The 16267-nt window shown below is 39.3% G+C and overlaps 1 protein-coding gene across 1 annotated transcript in view; it reads right to left on the reverse strand.

Annotated features, from left to right (window-relative positions):
* Positions 1 to 438: 438 nt before the first annotated feature.
* Positions 439 to 16267, reverse strand: part of LOC122555503 (CD48 antigen-like) — a 46423-nt gene continuing 30594 nt past the window's right edge. Inside the window, exons 4-7 of the mRNA XM_043701528.1 lie at positions 13032 to 13115; positions 8065 to 8121; positions 2934 to 2996; positions 439 to 488 (exon numbers count right to left, since the gene is read on the reverse strand). Of these exons, the coding sequence (XP_043557463.1) occupies positions 439 to 488; positions 2934 to 2996; positions 8065 to 8121; positions 13032 to 13115 (254 nt within the window). The remainder of the gene's footprint in view (positions 489 to 2933; positions 2997 to 8064; positions 8122 to 13031; positions 13116 to 16267) is intronic.

The following is a 16267-nucleotide window of genomic DNA, read 5'->3' on the forward strand; positions in this document are numbered from 1 at the left end:
CTGCCAAACTTATTCAATCTGGCCAACTTAACTTCAGATCCACAGCAACATAGTTGACTCCTTGCTGCCTTCTATAATAACCAAGCAAGCTCAATGGCAATTAGAGTTAACCAAATAAAATGCCGACCTTGCCAGAGACACATCTGACAAAGGAAAGTGTTCCAGTTCTTTTGGCCTAATAAAAAAGTCCACAAATAGTAAATGCCATAAAACGGCTGGACCATAATCTTGGCAACAGCAACACAGTTAGCCCATTTCTTTTTCACAAGGTAAGAATGGTAGATGCAAATTAGTTGTTAATCTCAATATAGTGGCTTATACCAGCACTTGGTAACAAAGTATTCCAGCATCACTGACAGTTACAGTTCTTCTGTGGAGGTAGTCTTTCATTCTCCATCTTATTCAGTATCAGCCGAAGTGGTTACATACATTGTACCATTAGGATCCAACAGCTTTCTCAGCGCATTCATCAATATTCTTAGGTTCACCTGTAAACAAATAAAGGACAGTACTCTACATAAAATGCAGCAACTCTCAAAGTTTTTGTAGATTTAACTTTTCTCAAAATAGTGACCACAATCAATAGACTGATTGAGGACCACAAATGCAATGGAGCACGAACTTCACAGGAAGATTAATTAGTGATCCCCTATGGGCCATGTAAGGGTTATCACACACATCTTTTAGCAAATAAGCAGAGATCCAACATGCTGGAGTAGAACAGTACAGTTAAGTAAATGATGCACAGGATGCATCAAACACTGATGAATCCTAGAAATGAATATCTAAATCATTTCATTTTTCTGACTACAATACATAATATCCATAAGTCCAAATTATAACTGAAAGCAGAAACCTTACCATACTCAACTATATTGGATATCTTGTGAAACATCTCCTATTGAATATGAAATTGTATTTTATTTCATGATCTACTTAGCAGCCTTCAAAGAGCTGGAAGAACTGTGGAAGTGGGCTGGACTTTTTGCCTCCTAAAGCGTCAGTCTGCCCTTATATTTTCCTAAAATCCGTGACTACCAGTAATGGTATTCGGTGATTAACCGGCATAAGATTCGAATGTTATAGGGGTGGCACAGTGGTCAGTGGTTAGCACTACTGCCTCACAGCACCAGGGTCCCAGGTTCGATTCCAGCCTCAGGCAACTATTTGTGTGGACTTTGCACATTCTCCCAGTGTCTGTGTGGGTTTTCTCCGTGTGCTCCGGTTTCCTCCCACAGTCCAAAGATGTGCAGATCAGGTGAATTGGCCATGCTAAATTGCCCATAGTGTTAGGTGCATTAGTCAGAGGGAATTGGGTCTGGGTGGGTTAGTCTTTGGAGGGTCGGTGTGGACTGGTTGGGCTGAAGGGCCTGTCTCCACACTGTAGAGAATCTAATCTAATCTAATCTAATCTAATCCTTCACGGTCGCTAGGCCTTACCCTGTAATTTGCTGACAAATAGTAATGTGAATACAGCTATATCGAACAGATTGCAGAGGATCACGAGGCAGAACACAGTCATCTATTTAAGGGAAATTAGGGATTAGCCTTGGCACAGACATCTGTATTTCATGAACAGATTAAAACAAGGATAGAAGCAGAATTCTGGACAACAGATAGATCAGAAGGATGGATGAGTGGGGATGTGACTGAATACAATCAAGTGTGATATGATGGAGAACAATGGAGAGGTATCAACACCTAAATGGTACTAGTTTTAAGGAGTTCAAAGGTAGACTGTTTTGAGTAGGGCTAGGGAAGGTGGAAATAGTCACAAAACTTTAAGACACAGGGCAATTGATAATATGGTAAATAAGGGCATTGAATACCAAAACAAGAAACTTGTGCTATATCTTCAAAACTGGTTTGGCTTCAGGTGAAGTGCTGGGTAGAATTCAGAGAGCCATAATTCCAGAAGGTTGGCCAGGAGTGAGAAAGGGTACAGAGAAGATTTGGAGATAGGGAGGATTGTATGTGCTGGGAAGTCAGAATTGGTAAAATGTGGAGCTAGAAAAAGGAACAGCAGGTCAAGCAGCATCAGAACAGCATGAGAGTCGACATTTCAGGAAGGACCCTTCATCAGAGAGGATTTGCCAAAACACCAATGATGCGGTCAAGATTGAATGAGCTGATGTCATTCCCGACAAAAACAGATAAGATCGAGAGAAAAGAGACCGAATAGAGGCATTAAAAGGTCTCCACACAGTGGGTATGGAGGAAGTTACCATTTTTTTGAAGAGAGGGGAAATGAGGAGAATTTCCTTTCACAATGAGAGTTATGTTGCTGGAATGTAATACATGAAGAGGTGATGGAACCAGATCTCGTGGGAGCTTTCTAAAGGCAGCTGAACATATATTTCAAGGGAACTAATTTTCAGTGTGAAAAGAGCTGTGATTTGTATCTAAATTTGACAGCTCTTTCAAGGAGCCAAAACAGGTTGAATGGGCCAAATGGCTTGTGTCCTGGCTTTCTTTTTCCTCCCAGAGCCTCAGTCTGTCCTTGCATTTTCTTAATTTCCATGTCTACCAGCAATGGTATTCGGTGATTAACCAGCATAACATTGAATGTTATCGGGAGGAGTGGTTGATTTTGTATCAGCTTTTCTCCATTTCAGAAGTGTATTCTCAATGGATATCACACAAACACATCTTTGAGAAGAAATACAGAAGTTCTTTCAGAAATGCCTGAAGACTTACCCTACCCATACTTACAGATACAGCTGGGCTTAGTCCAGTATTTTCAGAAGATAATTGAGAAAGTAACCAACAACAAACAATTACTCAGTAAGGTCTGTAATATACTCACTTTGTGTGGAGGGATTTTCAACTGTTGACTCTTCTCGATTTTCTAAGCAAATAGAATCAAATATAATGTCACAAACAGAAGATAGGAAGATGATTTAACATTACTGAGGATAGCTGTAGGTTGTTACCTTGCAAGGACTCTTCACAATAATTTTGCAGATCTGATGCTCTCTCTTCTGACTCATTGTTACCTAAGGAAAAAAAAGATTTGCATCAAAACTGTCATGTCAATTACAAATAAATACTAGAAAATTGAAACAATCAGAAAGCTAAACTTGCATGTAATCTGAAAATGTCATTATAAAATCCCAAAATTGTGCATATACAAGTAATCTTGGGTTTCCCATCATCAGGTAATCTTGGTCATGTAGTGTGATAATTTATCATGAATGACTGATGACAGTGAAACACTTGACTTCTGAAGTGGAGAAATGTTGATACAGAATCAACCCCTTCTCCCTATAACATTAAATCTTATTCGGTTAATCACCAAATACCATTGCAGGTAGTCATGGATTTTAAGTCCAGAACAAGAGGGCATAGGTTTAGGGTGAGAGGGGAAAGATATAAAAGAGACCTAAGGGGCAACATTTTCACGCAGAGGGTGGTACGTGTACAGATTGAGCTGCCAGAGGATGTGGTGGCAGAGGCTGGTACAATTGCAACATTTAAGAGGCATTTGGATAGGTATATGAATAGGAAGGGTTGGGAGGTTTATGGGCTGGGTGCTGGCAGGTGAGACTAGATTGGGTTGGGATATCTGATTGGCGTGGAAGGGTTGGACTGAAGGGTCTGTTTCCATGCTGTACATCTTTATGACAGACTGATGCTCCAGGAGAAAAAAAAACAGCCTCTTCAACAGTTCTTCCAGCTCTTAGAAGGCTGCTAAATAGATCATGGAATAAAATACAATTTCATATTCAATAGGAGATCTTTCACAAGATATTCAATGTTTGTTACATAAATATAGTTTAATATGGTAAGGTTTTTGCTTTGTTATAATTTGGATTTATGAATATTATGTATTGTAGTCAGAAAAATGAAATGATTTAGCTGTTCACTTCTAGGATTCATCAGTATTTGATGCATCCATGTGCATCATTTATAGAGAAACTTTGATTATCCAAAGGACACGGGAGGGGAATATTTTCTTCAGTTAATCAAATGCCAGATAACATAATTAGCCATGCATTGGGACCTTGTGACCTTGCTCGGATCATCCGAAATTTGGTTGATCAAATGTCGGAATATCAAGGTTCCTCTGTACTTAACTGTACTGTTCAACTCCAGCACGCCTGTTTGCTAAAGGATATGTGAGATTTCCCCATTGGCCTTGTAGGGGTTATCACTAATTAATCTCCCTGTGGAGTTCATCGAATAGGAGTTCTCCAGGTAACGGGCAATAGTCTGACCAGCTGGGGTTCCCAACCCCAGACTGGGAAGGCCACGTTCAAGTCCTGCCTGCACTAGAGGTGTGTAATAAAGTCTCTGAAACAGATTGCTGAGAAAAATAAGTAAGTTAAAATTAAAAAAAAATCTTTACAAATTATGGATTAAACAACAAACCCAAAGGGCCCTTGTGGCACAACAGTAGTAACACTACCTCTGAACAGGTTGATTGGATACTAAAAGCTTAGTCATAATGCTAGTTTTTAAAATGAGTTTAAAGCAGGAAAGGGAGACATAGACAATTAGAAAATGAATATGGCAGCTATTAGAAGAAAGAGTTAGGTAAGGTATAGTTTTTGACTGCCAAAAGCATGACAATAAATAGAACAAAAAAAAAGATATTCCCAAGCACAGACCTCAAAGGAAACAGGAATCTCAGGTTCTAGCCTGCAGAGGTAGAGATTACTAGAGATAGGGATGGATGAGGCCAAGGGGTGACAAAGGTGAAAACAAGAATCAGAATTTAAAATTGACAGATTAATTAACAGCAAAGAGAGATGGGTGACTGGGACTTGCTGTAAATTAGGCAGCAAACCTTTGGGCAGCCTCACCTTTGGAGAAGCTAGAATCTGGAATTCTGGTTAGAAACACTTGAATATTCACATCTGGAAATAATGAAGGGATAGATAAGGGTTGCAGTAGAAGCAGAGTTGCACAATGTTACAGAGACTGATACAAGTACTGTTGGAGATGACACAGATGTGGCGAGAAGCTCAACTCAGAATCAACATGACACCAAGGTTACAAACTGTCAGCCTCAGACAGTTACCAGACAGAAGGATGGAGTTGGTGGCCAGGGAATGATGACAATTGCAGGGGCTAGACTGAAGACTTCAGTTTTCTGAGTATTTACACGGAGGAAATTTCTAATCTTACGGGACTAGATGTCAACAAGCAGTTTGAGAGTGTAGCAACAACATAGGGACTGACAGATGTTGGTGATATCAAACTGAGCGTCATCAGCGTACTTGTGAAACTGACGCTACGTTTTCAGATAACACTGCTGAGGACCAGAATGTAGATAAGAAAATGGAATGCAAACAGAATGACAAGGAACGTAACTATAGCAAAACCTTACTACACCTCTACCTGGCCTTGGCAATCTCGGGCTAATAAGCACTACTTAAATGGAGAAAGACTGAAGAACTCTAGAGAAATGAGGGATTTGCACGTTTTTGTCCATGAATCACAAAAAGCTAGCAATCAAGATCAGTGGGTAATAGGGAAACCAAATGGAATATTGGCCTTTATTTCAAAGGGAACGGAGTGGAGAGTAGGGAGGTTTTGCTAAACTATACAATACACTAGTTAGACTGCAGGAGAAAGTGAGGTCTGCAGATGCTGGAGATCAGAGCTGGAAATGTGTTGCTGGAAAAGCGCAGCAGGTCAGGCAGCATCCAGGGAACAGGAGAATCGACGTTTCGGGCATAAGCCCTTCTTCAGGAATCACATTCCTGAAGAAGGGCTTATGCCCGAAACCTCGATTCTCCTGTTCCCTGGATGCTGCCTGACCTGCTGCGCTTTTCCAGCAACACATTTCCAGCACTAGTTAGACTGCAGCTGGAATACTGTGAACAGTTTGGGTCCCTTATCTAAGGAAATATATATCCACATTGGAGGCAGTCGAAAGGGTTCACCACATGAATACCAAGTATTGAAGGACACCCTAATGAGGACAGGTTGAGTAGATTATGCCTGTACTTGTTGAAATGTAGAAGAATGAGAGATGACCTTACTGAAACATACAAGACCTTTTGGGGACTTGACAGGGTAGACATGTAAAGATTGTTTCTTATTTTAGGAGAGTCTAGAACAAAAAAGGTTATAATCTCAGAATAAGAGGTTGCATATTTTTGGCTGGGCCTTCAAATGGATTCAAGGCTGAGATAAGATAGATTTTTAATCAGGAAGGGAATCAAGCGTTATGGGAAAAAGGCAGGAAAGTGGAGTTTAGGTTTATTAGATCAGTCACAATTTAACTGAATGGCAGAGCAGACTCAATTTGCTAAATGCCAAACTTTTGCTCCTACATCTTATGGTCTTAATAAAGCCAGAGAAAAATAAAGGCTAAGAATCCCTATTCAGACGGATCTTGGAGAACTGTGTTCTGGCTCAAGTTGGCACCCTCAAAGTTCCAAGGTGCCAAAACAAGTAGTACAATTTGTTTTTGACTCAGTGGCAGCAATCATTTGCCTTGGTGGAAAATTGCACGTTCAAGCTCCATCCTGAAACACGAGCAAACTATTCAGGTACAGTATTGCACTGAAGGGCAAGCCCTACTCTGTTAGATCTGACGTCTTTTCACTGTGACACTACATGATTCAAAGGATTGTATAGCATTGTTTCAAGAGCCTGGAGCATTTTTGAAATCCTGACCAACCTTTTTCCTAAACCAGACAATCTAACAAACAAAAAATTATTTTGTTGCTCTTTGTGGGACTTTGCGATGTACAAATTAAAAAAAGATGTAGGGAACATAATTTCAAAGTCAGGAATGGTATAAAATATGATGACATAGTAATTAGTTAGCAGGTGTACTATGGCAGCAATTTGTACCATGAACACGATGTATTGCAGGAACCTGCAAAAGCTCCTCAACAGCATCTTCCAAATTTTTTCCCACCTAAAGTAAATGATGCACATGCGTGCATCAAACCCTGATGAATCCTAGAAACAAATAGCTAAATTATTTCACTTTTCTGACTACAATACTTATCCATAAGTCTAAATTATAACAAACCAAAAATCTTAACTTATGAAACTATATTTGTTACAGACATTGGATATCTTATCAGACTCCTATTGAACAAGACTGAATCAGCTGATGCTACTCGTGACAAAAACAGATAAGATTGAGGGAAGAGAGACCTAATAGAGACATTAAAAGATCTCCATTCAGTGAGTATGGAGAAACTTTCCATTTTTTGAAAAGAATAAGAGAGGAAATGAGGAGAATTTCCTTTCACAATGAGAGTTATGTTGCTGGAATGTAATACATGAAGAGGTGATGGAATCAGATCTTGTGGGAGCTTTCTAAAGGCAGCTAAACATATATTTCAATGGAACTAATTTTCAGTGGGAAAAGAGCTGTGGTTTGTATCTAAATTTGACAGCTCTTTCAAGGAGCCAGCACAGGTTGAATGGGCCAAATGGCTTCTGTTCTGCAACTTTCCCTGTACTAGATAGATTTTAGATTACCTACAGTATTGAAACAGGCCCTTCGGCCGAACAAGTCCATACTGACCCTCTGAAGAGTAACCCACCCAGACCCATTCCCCTACCCAACATTTACCCCTGACTAATGCACCTGACATTATGGGCAATTTAGCATGGCCAATTCACATAGCCTGCACATCTTTGGATTGTGGGAGGAAACCTGAGCACCCGGAGGAAACCCATGCAGCCACGGGGAGAATGTGCAAACTCCACAGACACAGTTGCCCGAGGTGGGAATCGTACCCAGGTCTCTGGCGCAGTGAGGCGGCAGTGCCAACCACTGAGCCACTGTGCCACACTCCACGCAAACACATCTTTGAGAAGTAGTACAGAAATTCTTTCAGAAATGCCTGGAGTCTTACCTTACCCATCCTTACATAGATAGCTGGGCGTAGTCCAGTATTTGAGAAGATAATTAAGAAAGTAACCTGCAACAATTACTTCATAAGGTCTGTAATATACTCACTTTTTGTGGGTGCAGTTGCAGCTGACAACTCTCCTCGATTTTCTAAGCACATAGAATCAAAAATATATGTCATAAACTGAAGACAGGAAGATGATTTAATATTACTGAGGATAGCTGTAGGTTGTTACCTTGCGGCACTTTGTTATATTCCTGAGATGGTGCTCGGTCTTCTGTCTTACTCTTACCTAAGAACAAAAATCAGATTTGGATCAAAACCGTTTCCTGTCCATTACAAAGAAATAGTAGAAACTTGGAAGAACTCGAAAGCTAAACTTATGTGAACTCTGAAAACTTCAATATAAAATCCTAATGTTTCCCATCATCAGGTAATTTTGGTCAATGGAGAAAACCTGACACAGAATCCATCCCTCCTCACTTTAACAGGCAATCTTATGTCAGCTAATCATTAAATCATTGCTGGCAGCCATGGAATTTAGGAATATACGAGGACAGACTGAGCCTTTAGGGAGGGAAAAAAAAACCCAGTTCTCTTCCACAGGATTTTTTTCCCCAATGTTTCAGTTTTTATGAAGTTGCTAAATAGATTGTCGAATAATGTATAATTTCATATTTGACAGGAGTCTTATCCAATGTCTGGAACATAAATATAATTTCATAGGTTTACATTTTTCCTTCAGTTATAAATTTGGATTTATGGATATGATTTGCACTGAGAAATAATGGAATGATTTAGCTGTCCATTTCTGTGATGATGCATCACATTTACTTGACTGTACTGTTCAACTCCAGCATGTCAGATCTCTGCCTGTTTGCTAAAAGATGCAAGTGATTTCCCATGGGTCATTTAGGGGCTATCACTAATTATTCTCCCTGTGGAGCTCATAGGGTATGAGTTCCCTTGGTAACTGCCTAGCTGGAACTACCTACCCCTGGACTGGGAGGCCTACCTGCTCCAGAGGAGTTAACAATATCTCCGACAGGTTGATTGGAAAAATAGGTTAAATAAATAAACTTTTCCTTCAAAAATAGGGGGGAAAAAAGCACACTCAAAGGGCCCTCGTTTCAAAATGATAGTATCCCTACCTCTGAACCAGAAAGTGTGGATTCAAGTCCTACTTGCTCCAGAGGTGTGTGATAACATCTCTGGACAGATTGATTAAACAGTGAAAAAAATAAAGCAGACTCACCATCTCTCCCTCACCTTTGATGGTTTGCATTGCCCTTAACAGGCTTTACACATAAATTATTTAATTGAAAACATGGATGATTTACAGCTTGTGGTTAATAGCGAGGGAAATATACCAATTTGATTAGTGAGGAGGAAAAATAATTCATTTATGTGCAATAACACTTTTGGATAAACAAGAAGAGATAAAACAGATCGAGGGATGAGTCTACAGAACTGTCAGTCCTGGGCTGGGACTAGCCTTTGTATGCCATGAGTGTTGAATCAATTTTGGTGTTCACCAATAAATGGTGTTCCTTTCCAGTCAGGCTTCCTGAGTTATTACAGTTTGTTCATTCATTTTGAAACAATGGGTTGATAATTATAATTCTATGAATGTTTGTAACAATATATAAGTTTTCAGGGTCTTTATCATAATAACCTGTGATGAAAACCATTTTTTTGTGCATTTGACTGATCCAAAGAAAGTATCAGTCACCTCCAATATTGCCTAGAAACATGGATGGGCTTTGTTGCAAGGTTTTCAATCATTTACTCAAAACGTCAGGCAGTCAGAAAGTGCGACAGTGAGATGGAGAGTTGAATCAGGATCCATGTTAAGCAGTGCTACTGAAAAGGCCATTAGTTCAGTATACTTGTTAAGGAGGAAGTTCCAACAGCAGCTGGACAAAACTGTGCAGCTAGCTTGTGAAAGTAGTTCTAAAGACCAGTGGGTTCAGCTAAATTCTGGAGTTATTGGATTCTCTTACAGAGTACCTTTATGATTAGATGATTCAAATAAACATTCTTTAGCAATTTGTAAATGAGAATCATTGATAGTCAAGACCGATATAAACACTTATGTCCAAAGGATCTCTCTTTAAATATTTATGCCATGCTTAAGTCAAATCATTTAACAGTAAATGTCTTTTCGATGCATTTCTATTCTCAACAACAGTTTAGTGATTGTTATTAGACGAACAATCTAGAAACCTGAACTAGGGAATCAGAGACATAGGTTTAAGTCCTACCATGCCAGTTGGACAGTTTAAATTTAATTAAATAAATAAATCTGTAACATGAATGGTGATTAAAAAAAAACAACCAAATGGTCCTGAAAAAAGTGCATACATTAGAGAAGGAACTTGTTGCCTTCATTTAATCTGAACAACAACATGCTACTCTGGCTCATTCTCAACTATCTTTCAAATGGCCATGAAAGGCATTCAGTTGTTGCTCACTTCCACCTCATCAAGCCTAACTCGAAATGGGCAAGAAAAGCAATAATCGGACATTGTCTGGATGGGGTGGGTTATTGGTAGTACTCAGCGTTTAGGCTGTGTGTGAGAGCAGTGAGGAGGAATGGGCCAACAGTACTTAGAAGTACCTTCAATTTTATTTCAGGAGGAACCTTCCTGTTCCATGATTCCACATTCAGTAAGTATCTTTAGGAAATGTTTATTTCTGAAGATTTTATTTCAAGCTGCATATAGACCTATTTCTCCTGAACAAAGCTGAGGCTGACTGTCTTGAGGAAAACCAATATTGCAGAGGAGACTTGAACAGACGCAAGTTGGTTTATTTACTTTGGTTAAAAAGGAGTGAGCAACATTTCTGCCTGGACCTTGTTTTGTGAATAAAACAGGAATTAAGCTTCTCGGTGTTGTCTTAAGAAAGAACCTACTTAGTAGATTTCATATATTATACAAATTATAGGCAGGGGAACTTGTCTGGTACCCTAGCCATCATTTATTCCTCACTCAGCATTTTACAATATGTGGTATTTTGCTGCTATTTGTGGGACTTGCTGTATGCAAATTGATGCCATGTTTCCCTAATATTACAACAATAACTATACTGCAACAGATGATTGTGAAGAATACAAGGTTTCAGTTGATTCCACAATACATAATTGAAAAGCCCCACAATTCTTTCATAAATACTTTATATTTAAATTCTAATTCCACACTTCAGAGTATCTGATTCAGGCTTTTCCATAAGATAATCTCAAAAGAAAGGTGGTAGCAATTACCAAGAGGAAGCTATAATCCATTCTGGACTGTTTTGGTATGCAATTTATTTTTAAAAAACAGCTATTAAAATAAACCTGATGGAGGGAACAGGGAGAATATTTATAATTACTGTTAACAATTGAAAGGGTTATGATGCATTAGTGTTTTAGAAGCTTTTGTGTGCCTTAATTCTTTATGCTATCCAAGACAGAAATCAGATTTGTAACAAAATTGGCATATCTGAAGAACCACAAGAAACCTGGGATAATTGGAAGTAGTACAGGCTGATGGGTGGTCCAAAGCTATCAATTTTCTACAGCAATATATGGCTCAACAATGGTCCCTTTTTCAGATATTTTCCCCCCAAAATATTCCCCTTCCATTGTGTGTATGTGTTGTGGACGTAGTTAGAAAGAAAGAGAAGAAAGGATGAAATGTGGCACCAACTGATGAGCAGCATGGGCTTTCTGAAAATTCCACATACTTCACACTGACTGCTTCTCATTCGAAACAAAAAAAGAGTCACTAGGAACATTTATTGTACTTCGTATAACTATTAATACTGTTCATGTATTTCCCGTCAGCCTTTTCCACTTTAAATTCCCAGTGCACCTCTTTTATAATGAAAACTGCCCAGGTTTGTCATAGTGTGATACATCGGTACTTCCACTAGAGGTGCAGATTTTTACACAGTTCAACAAGACAGTTTCCATTATAAATTCTGTAATTCGGTTTATATTGGAGTGATGAAGCTGCTCCGTTAACAAGGTTAGGTTGTCCTTGGGTTTTTTTTAAAAAGATCGTAAAGACACAGACTCCGAAATATCTGGTGTTGATCTTGAGAATGTATAAGCTTTCCTTAAACCTGAAAGCAATGAAAGGGGAGTGGCCAGTTCTCCCAACTCAGCTTTTCTCTGGTTTGGTACATTTTTTTTAAAGCAGTCTGGCTGTTGGCTGAAAGCAGTCAGTTCAGTTTGAGCCTGCTGATCCAAGTAGCAGCATAATGGAAAGAGTGTATTCCATGCTACTCTCTCTCCTGTAAGACCTTGTGTTTGATTTTACCTTTTGGGTCAAGGGGGCGTTTATGGGAATTGTTGCAAATTTTTGGAACAGCATCATTAAAGTTGAAATAAGCTGTTGGGTTTTCGGATAGGTTAAGTTATTCGGTACTTTGTTCTTGTTTGTGTTTCATTCCATAATCTTATAAATAAATTCTGTTTTGTTTAAAACTAAGTGGTTTGACAGCTGCATCTCTCCTGGAACATCCATGTTACACCTGCTTAAAACAACTCACAAAGTTAGGGCCTGGGCTACTTCCTTGAAATGTTTTGAGGGAGTCTGGCCTGGTGCATAACACTGGAAATGCAAAAAAAAACACAATGGATGACTTCAAGATGGGCATTGAGTGATATCCAAGTCCCAGCATCGTTTCACCCCTCTTCACTTGGAGTATCCACTAAGTCTCAATTGTCAATATGCTCATGGCATTTCCATGGGTTACTGATACCCCATGCCATTATACTGGAACATCCAAGACAAAGCGTAGCCAGAAGCTGAAGCTGGACAAGAACAAAAAGATCCAACTCAAGATTCCCATTTTAAATTCTGCATAACAATGTGCATACCTTCATGTAATAACCATAAAACAAGAAATGTAGGTTAGTAGTTCATTTTATCAGCAGAAGCATATTTTTTCTGCAGCATTGCCTCTGGAACTAGGAGTTAAAACTACCTATCACCACTGGTGGAAGGTACAATTACAAGGTGATGAGGTTAAATGGGTAGTTTTCGCAAAGTAACACATGATTATAGAACAGAGTTCCCTACAGGAGTGTGTCCAGATACAAAACACTTAATATGTAAATAGATATGAAGCTGAGTCAAAGGCAAAACATTTAAGAGGATTAGTTTCGTCAGTAATTGCCTTTGGTTATGGCAGTGAGGGCTGGATACCTACGTTTCTGTACGAACAGCAAGGACAAGATGACAGCAACCAAACTCAATACGGAAAATATCAGACAATAATGTTTACGACCATTTTCTAAAAAAAAAGGAGAAACACAATTAAAGACCAGTTTTTCAGGGTAAGATTAACAAATTCTGCAGCATGATTGGTCTGTACCTTCTGATGGCATTAACAGCGGACATTTGGACCTCATGGCATTATACACTGAAGAAAGCCCTAATCCATGCGACGCCCAATGGATACAAATTTGGTTCCCAGGCCACTCTGAAAAGCTCTTTGTCATTGACTTTAGTATCAGAGATTTGGGCATCATACTGAGACTGATTTTTACTCCTTTTTAAAAAATAATTACCTTGGGCAAAGGACAACTGCACACCCATTCTCTAAATGCCATTCCTTTAAATTCATTTCCTGCTCTGTCTTAGTGACCAGTGCACTGACACGTCCAAAGATGATTCACACCCCATGTCACTGACCTATAGACCCAGGATCAAATGTGCTCGCCATATAAAACACAGCTGGACAAGGATCGATTGCTGCCACTGAATTCTATCTGTACTGGGAAGGCTCAAAACTCCCCCAGCTGTTAAAGTGTTCATTACACTCCTGGACCATCTACAATACATACTTTTGCCAAGGCAGCCCCTCCCAGCATCTTCAACGATATATCCCTCTTGTCCTGTTGCATGATAAATGCCCTCATTGCTTAATTTTGAAATTATCCTCACTTTCAAGTTCCTCCATGGGTCTCACATCCCCGCAGACTTTCCCCGTCTCTCACTGCTAAGCTTGCCACGTGAAATTTAGCTTCTTTGATCATCCCCAATGATCACTCCAGTAGTAGTGCTGGTATCTTGAGTTACTTAGGCACCTAACTCTGAAATTCCTTTCTTAAATATTCAACTCTCTAACACTTCCCTCTTTCAACACTTCTTAAAGTCTACCTTTATGACTAAGTTTTACACCACATATCTTGAAATCCCACTATGTGGTTCACGATCCAATTTTGTTTCATCATGCTCCTCTGAAGCTCCTTAGGTTGTTTTTTTACTTTCATCCTACTGATTATTGATTTCCTGGAATTTCATCATATATGCCTGATGTTTGGCATTGGTTACAGGTTAACAAAGGTTAGCCCTAGCTGTTCAAATTTCATGCTGCCATTCCCTCATCACATTGAAGTAATGTAGAGATGATAGGCACTAATGCATGAGATTTGATTTCTGCAACTGGAAACCAATTAAACATTTATAGAGTAGTCTCCTGTTTTTATTAAGATTGAGATATGAAACTGAGCGAGAGTCCTCATTTTTACAAACACAAACCTTTCACAGGTGGTAGACGTTTTATCTTGCTTTTTATGTTCTCGTCAATTGAAGCCTCTTTTATCAGGCAGGAATTTTGAAATCAATGAATTTAAACAGGTATATAGTGCCTAATTTGTATACTATGGTAGACTTGATGCACTGAAGCTTTATGCTATAGTTATATTAGCATCTTTTTGCTGAAGACACATTCTAATCTGCACTGCTATAGTGTAAAACCGACTTCCACTAATATTCCTTTTGAATTAGCATTGTGAACACTGTACTCCATCGTCTGGTTGTAAATCAAGTGGGTCAGGTTTGGGGAACGTTCTTCTTGCAGAGATCTATCCCACAATGGTAAAGAATACATGTTCTAATTAGATCAAAATTTAAAATTAATTTTGGTTGTTTTATTTGTGATTAATGTGAAGTAAGACAGTCCTCAGCAGGTTTAAATTGTGTCACATTTTCAGAGATGGCTGAGTAAAATCCTATGTACACTTGCATTATCTTTAGATTATTCATTTCCTCAGTCCCTTTGCAAAATGGGACCATTCAAATTATATTCGTTTATCATGAGGATAGAAAAATAGGTACCATGTGTCAGAAATTACAGTTCTATTTCATTTGTTTGACAGTACAATGGTTGAGCGATTTAAATCAGTAATACTCAAGAGGCCAGCAGTGAGGGAGCACAGATATCTTGGAGGGCTGCAGGGTTGGGGGCCACGACAGGGTTAGGTGAAGTCATTCGGGGGCAAAACAAAGATGAGAATTTCAAAATCAACCCATTGCTTGACCAGGAGCCGATGTCTCCTCACAGAAATGAATGATGAATGTGACCTAACGCAAGCTATGACAAGGCAGCAATGTTTTGAACATTACAGATTTATTCTGAGTAACAAGTTTACTGATGGCAGAATGTGAAAAACCTCTCAGGGGTACACTGGAATAGTGTAAGGCAGGAAAAAGGATTTCAGAAATTAAACCTAGACACAGGCAAAAGTTAAGCAATGGGGAGTGTTGCTGAACAAAGAGACCTCTGAGTGCAGGTTCATAGTTCCTTGAAAATGGAGTCACAGATGGACAGGATAGCAAAAATGACATTTGGTATGCTGGCCTTTATTGGTCACTGCATTGAGTATAGGAGTTGGGACTTCATAATGCGGCTGTACAGGACATTGGTTAGGCCACTTTTGGAATATTGTGTGCTATTCTGGACTCCTTGCTAGAGGAAGGATTTTGTGAAACTTGAAAGGGTTCAGTAGAGATGTACAAGGATGTTGCCAAGGTTGGAAGGTTTGAGCTATAGGGAGACGCTGAAGAGGTTGGGACTATTTTCCCTCGAGCATTAGAGGGGTGACCTTACAGAGGTTTATAAAATCATGAGGGGAGTGGATAGGGTAAGTAGACAAATCTTTTCCTTGCGATGGGGAAGTTCAAAACCAGAGGGTATAGGTTTAGGGTGAGAGGGGAAGGATTTAAAAAGGGATCTAAGGGACAACTTTTTTTCATGCAGAGGGTGATACGTGTATGGAATAAGCTGCCAGAGGAAGTGGAGGAGGCTGGTACAATTACAGCATTTAAAAGGCAGCTGGATGGGTATATGAATAGGAAGGGTTTAGAGGGATAATGTTGGCAAATGGAACTCGATTAATTTAGGATATCTGGTGAGCATGAACAAGTTGGTCCAACGGGTCTGTTTCCGTGCTGTACAGCTCTATGACACAGAGATGGACTTCTGCAGCCTTTGCTCTGGAGAGCTAAAAAAGGTCAAGAGCTCATGTTGCATCAAATGTGATACTCAAGTTGCAAAGAGATTAATTTAACCCCAGACTATTGCTAGGAAGATGGATGAAGATGTAGCGAGGGAATGAAATTTAGAATAATGACTGGCAACTGTTGCTTCAGCCTTCATAA

Source organism: Chiloscyllium plagiosum, chromosome 12 (genome assembly GCF_004010195.1).
Source record: "Chiloscyllium plagiosum isolate BGI_BamShark_2017 chromosome 12, ASM401019v2, whole genome shotgun sequence".
NCBI lineage: Eukaryota > Metazoa > Chordata > Chondrichthyes > Orectolobiformes > Hemiscylliidae > Chiloscyllium > Chiloscyllium plagiosum.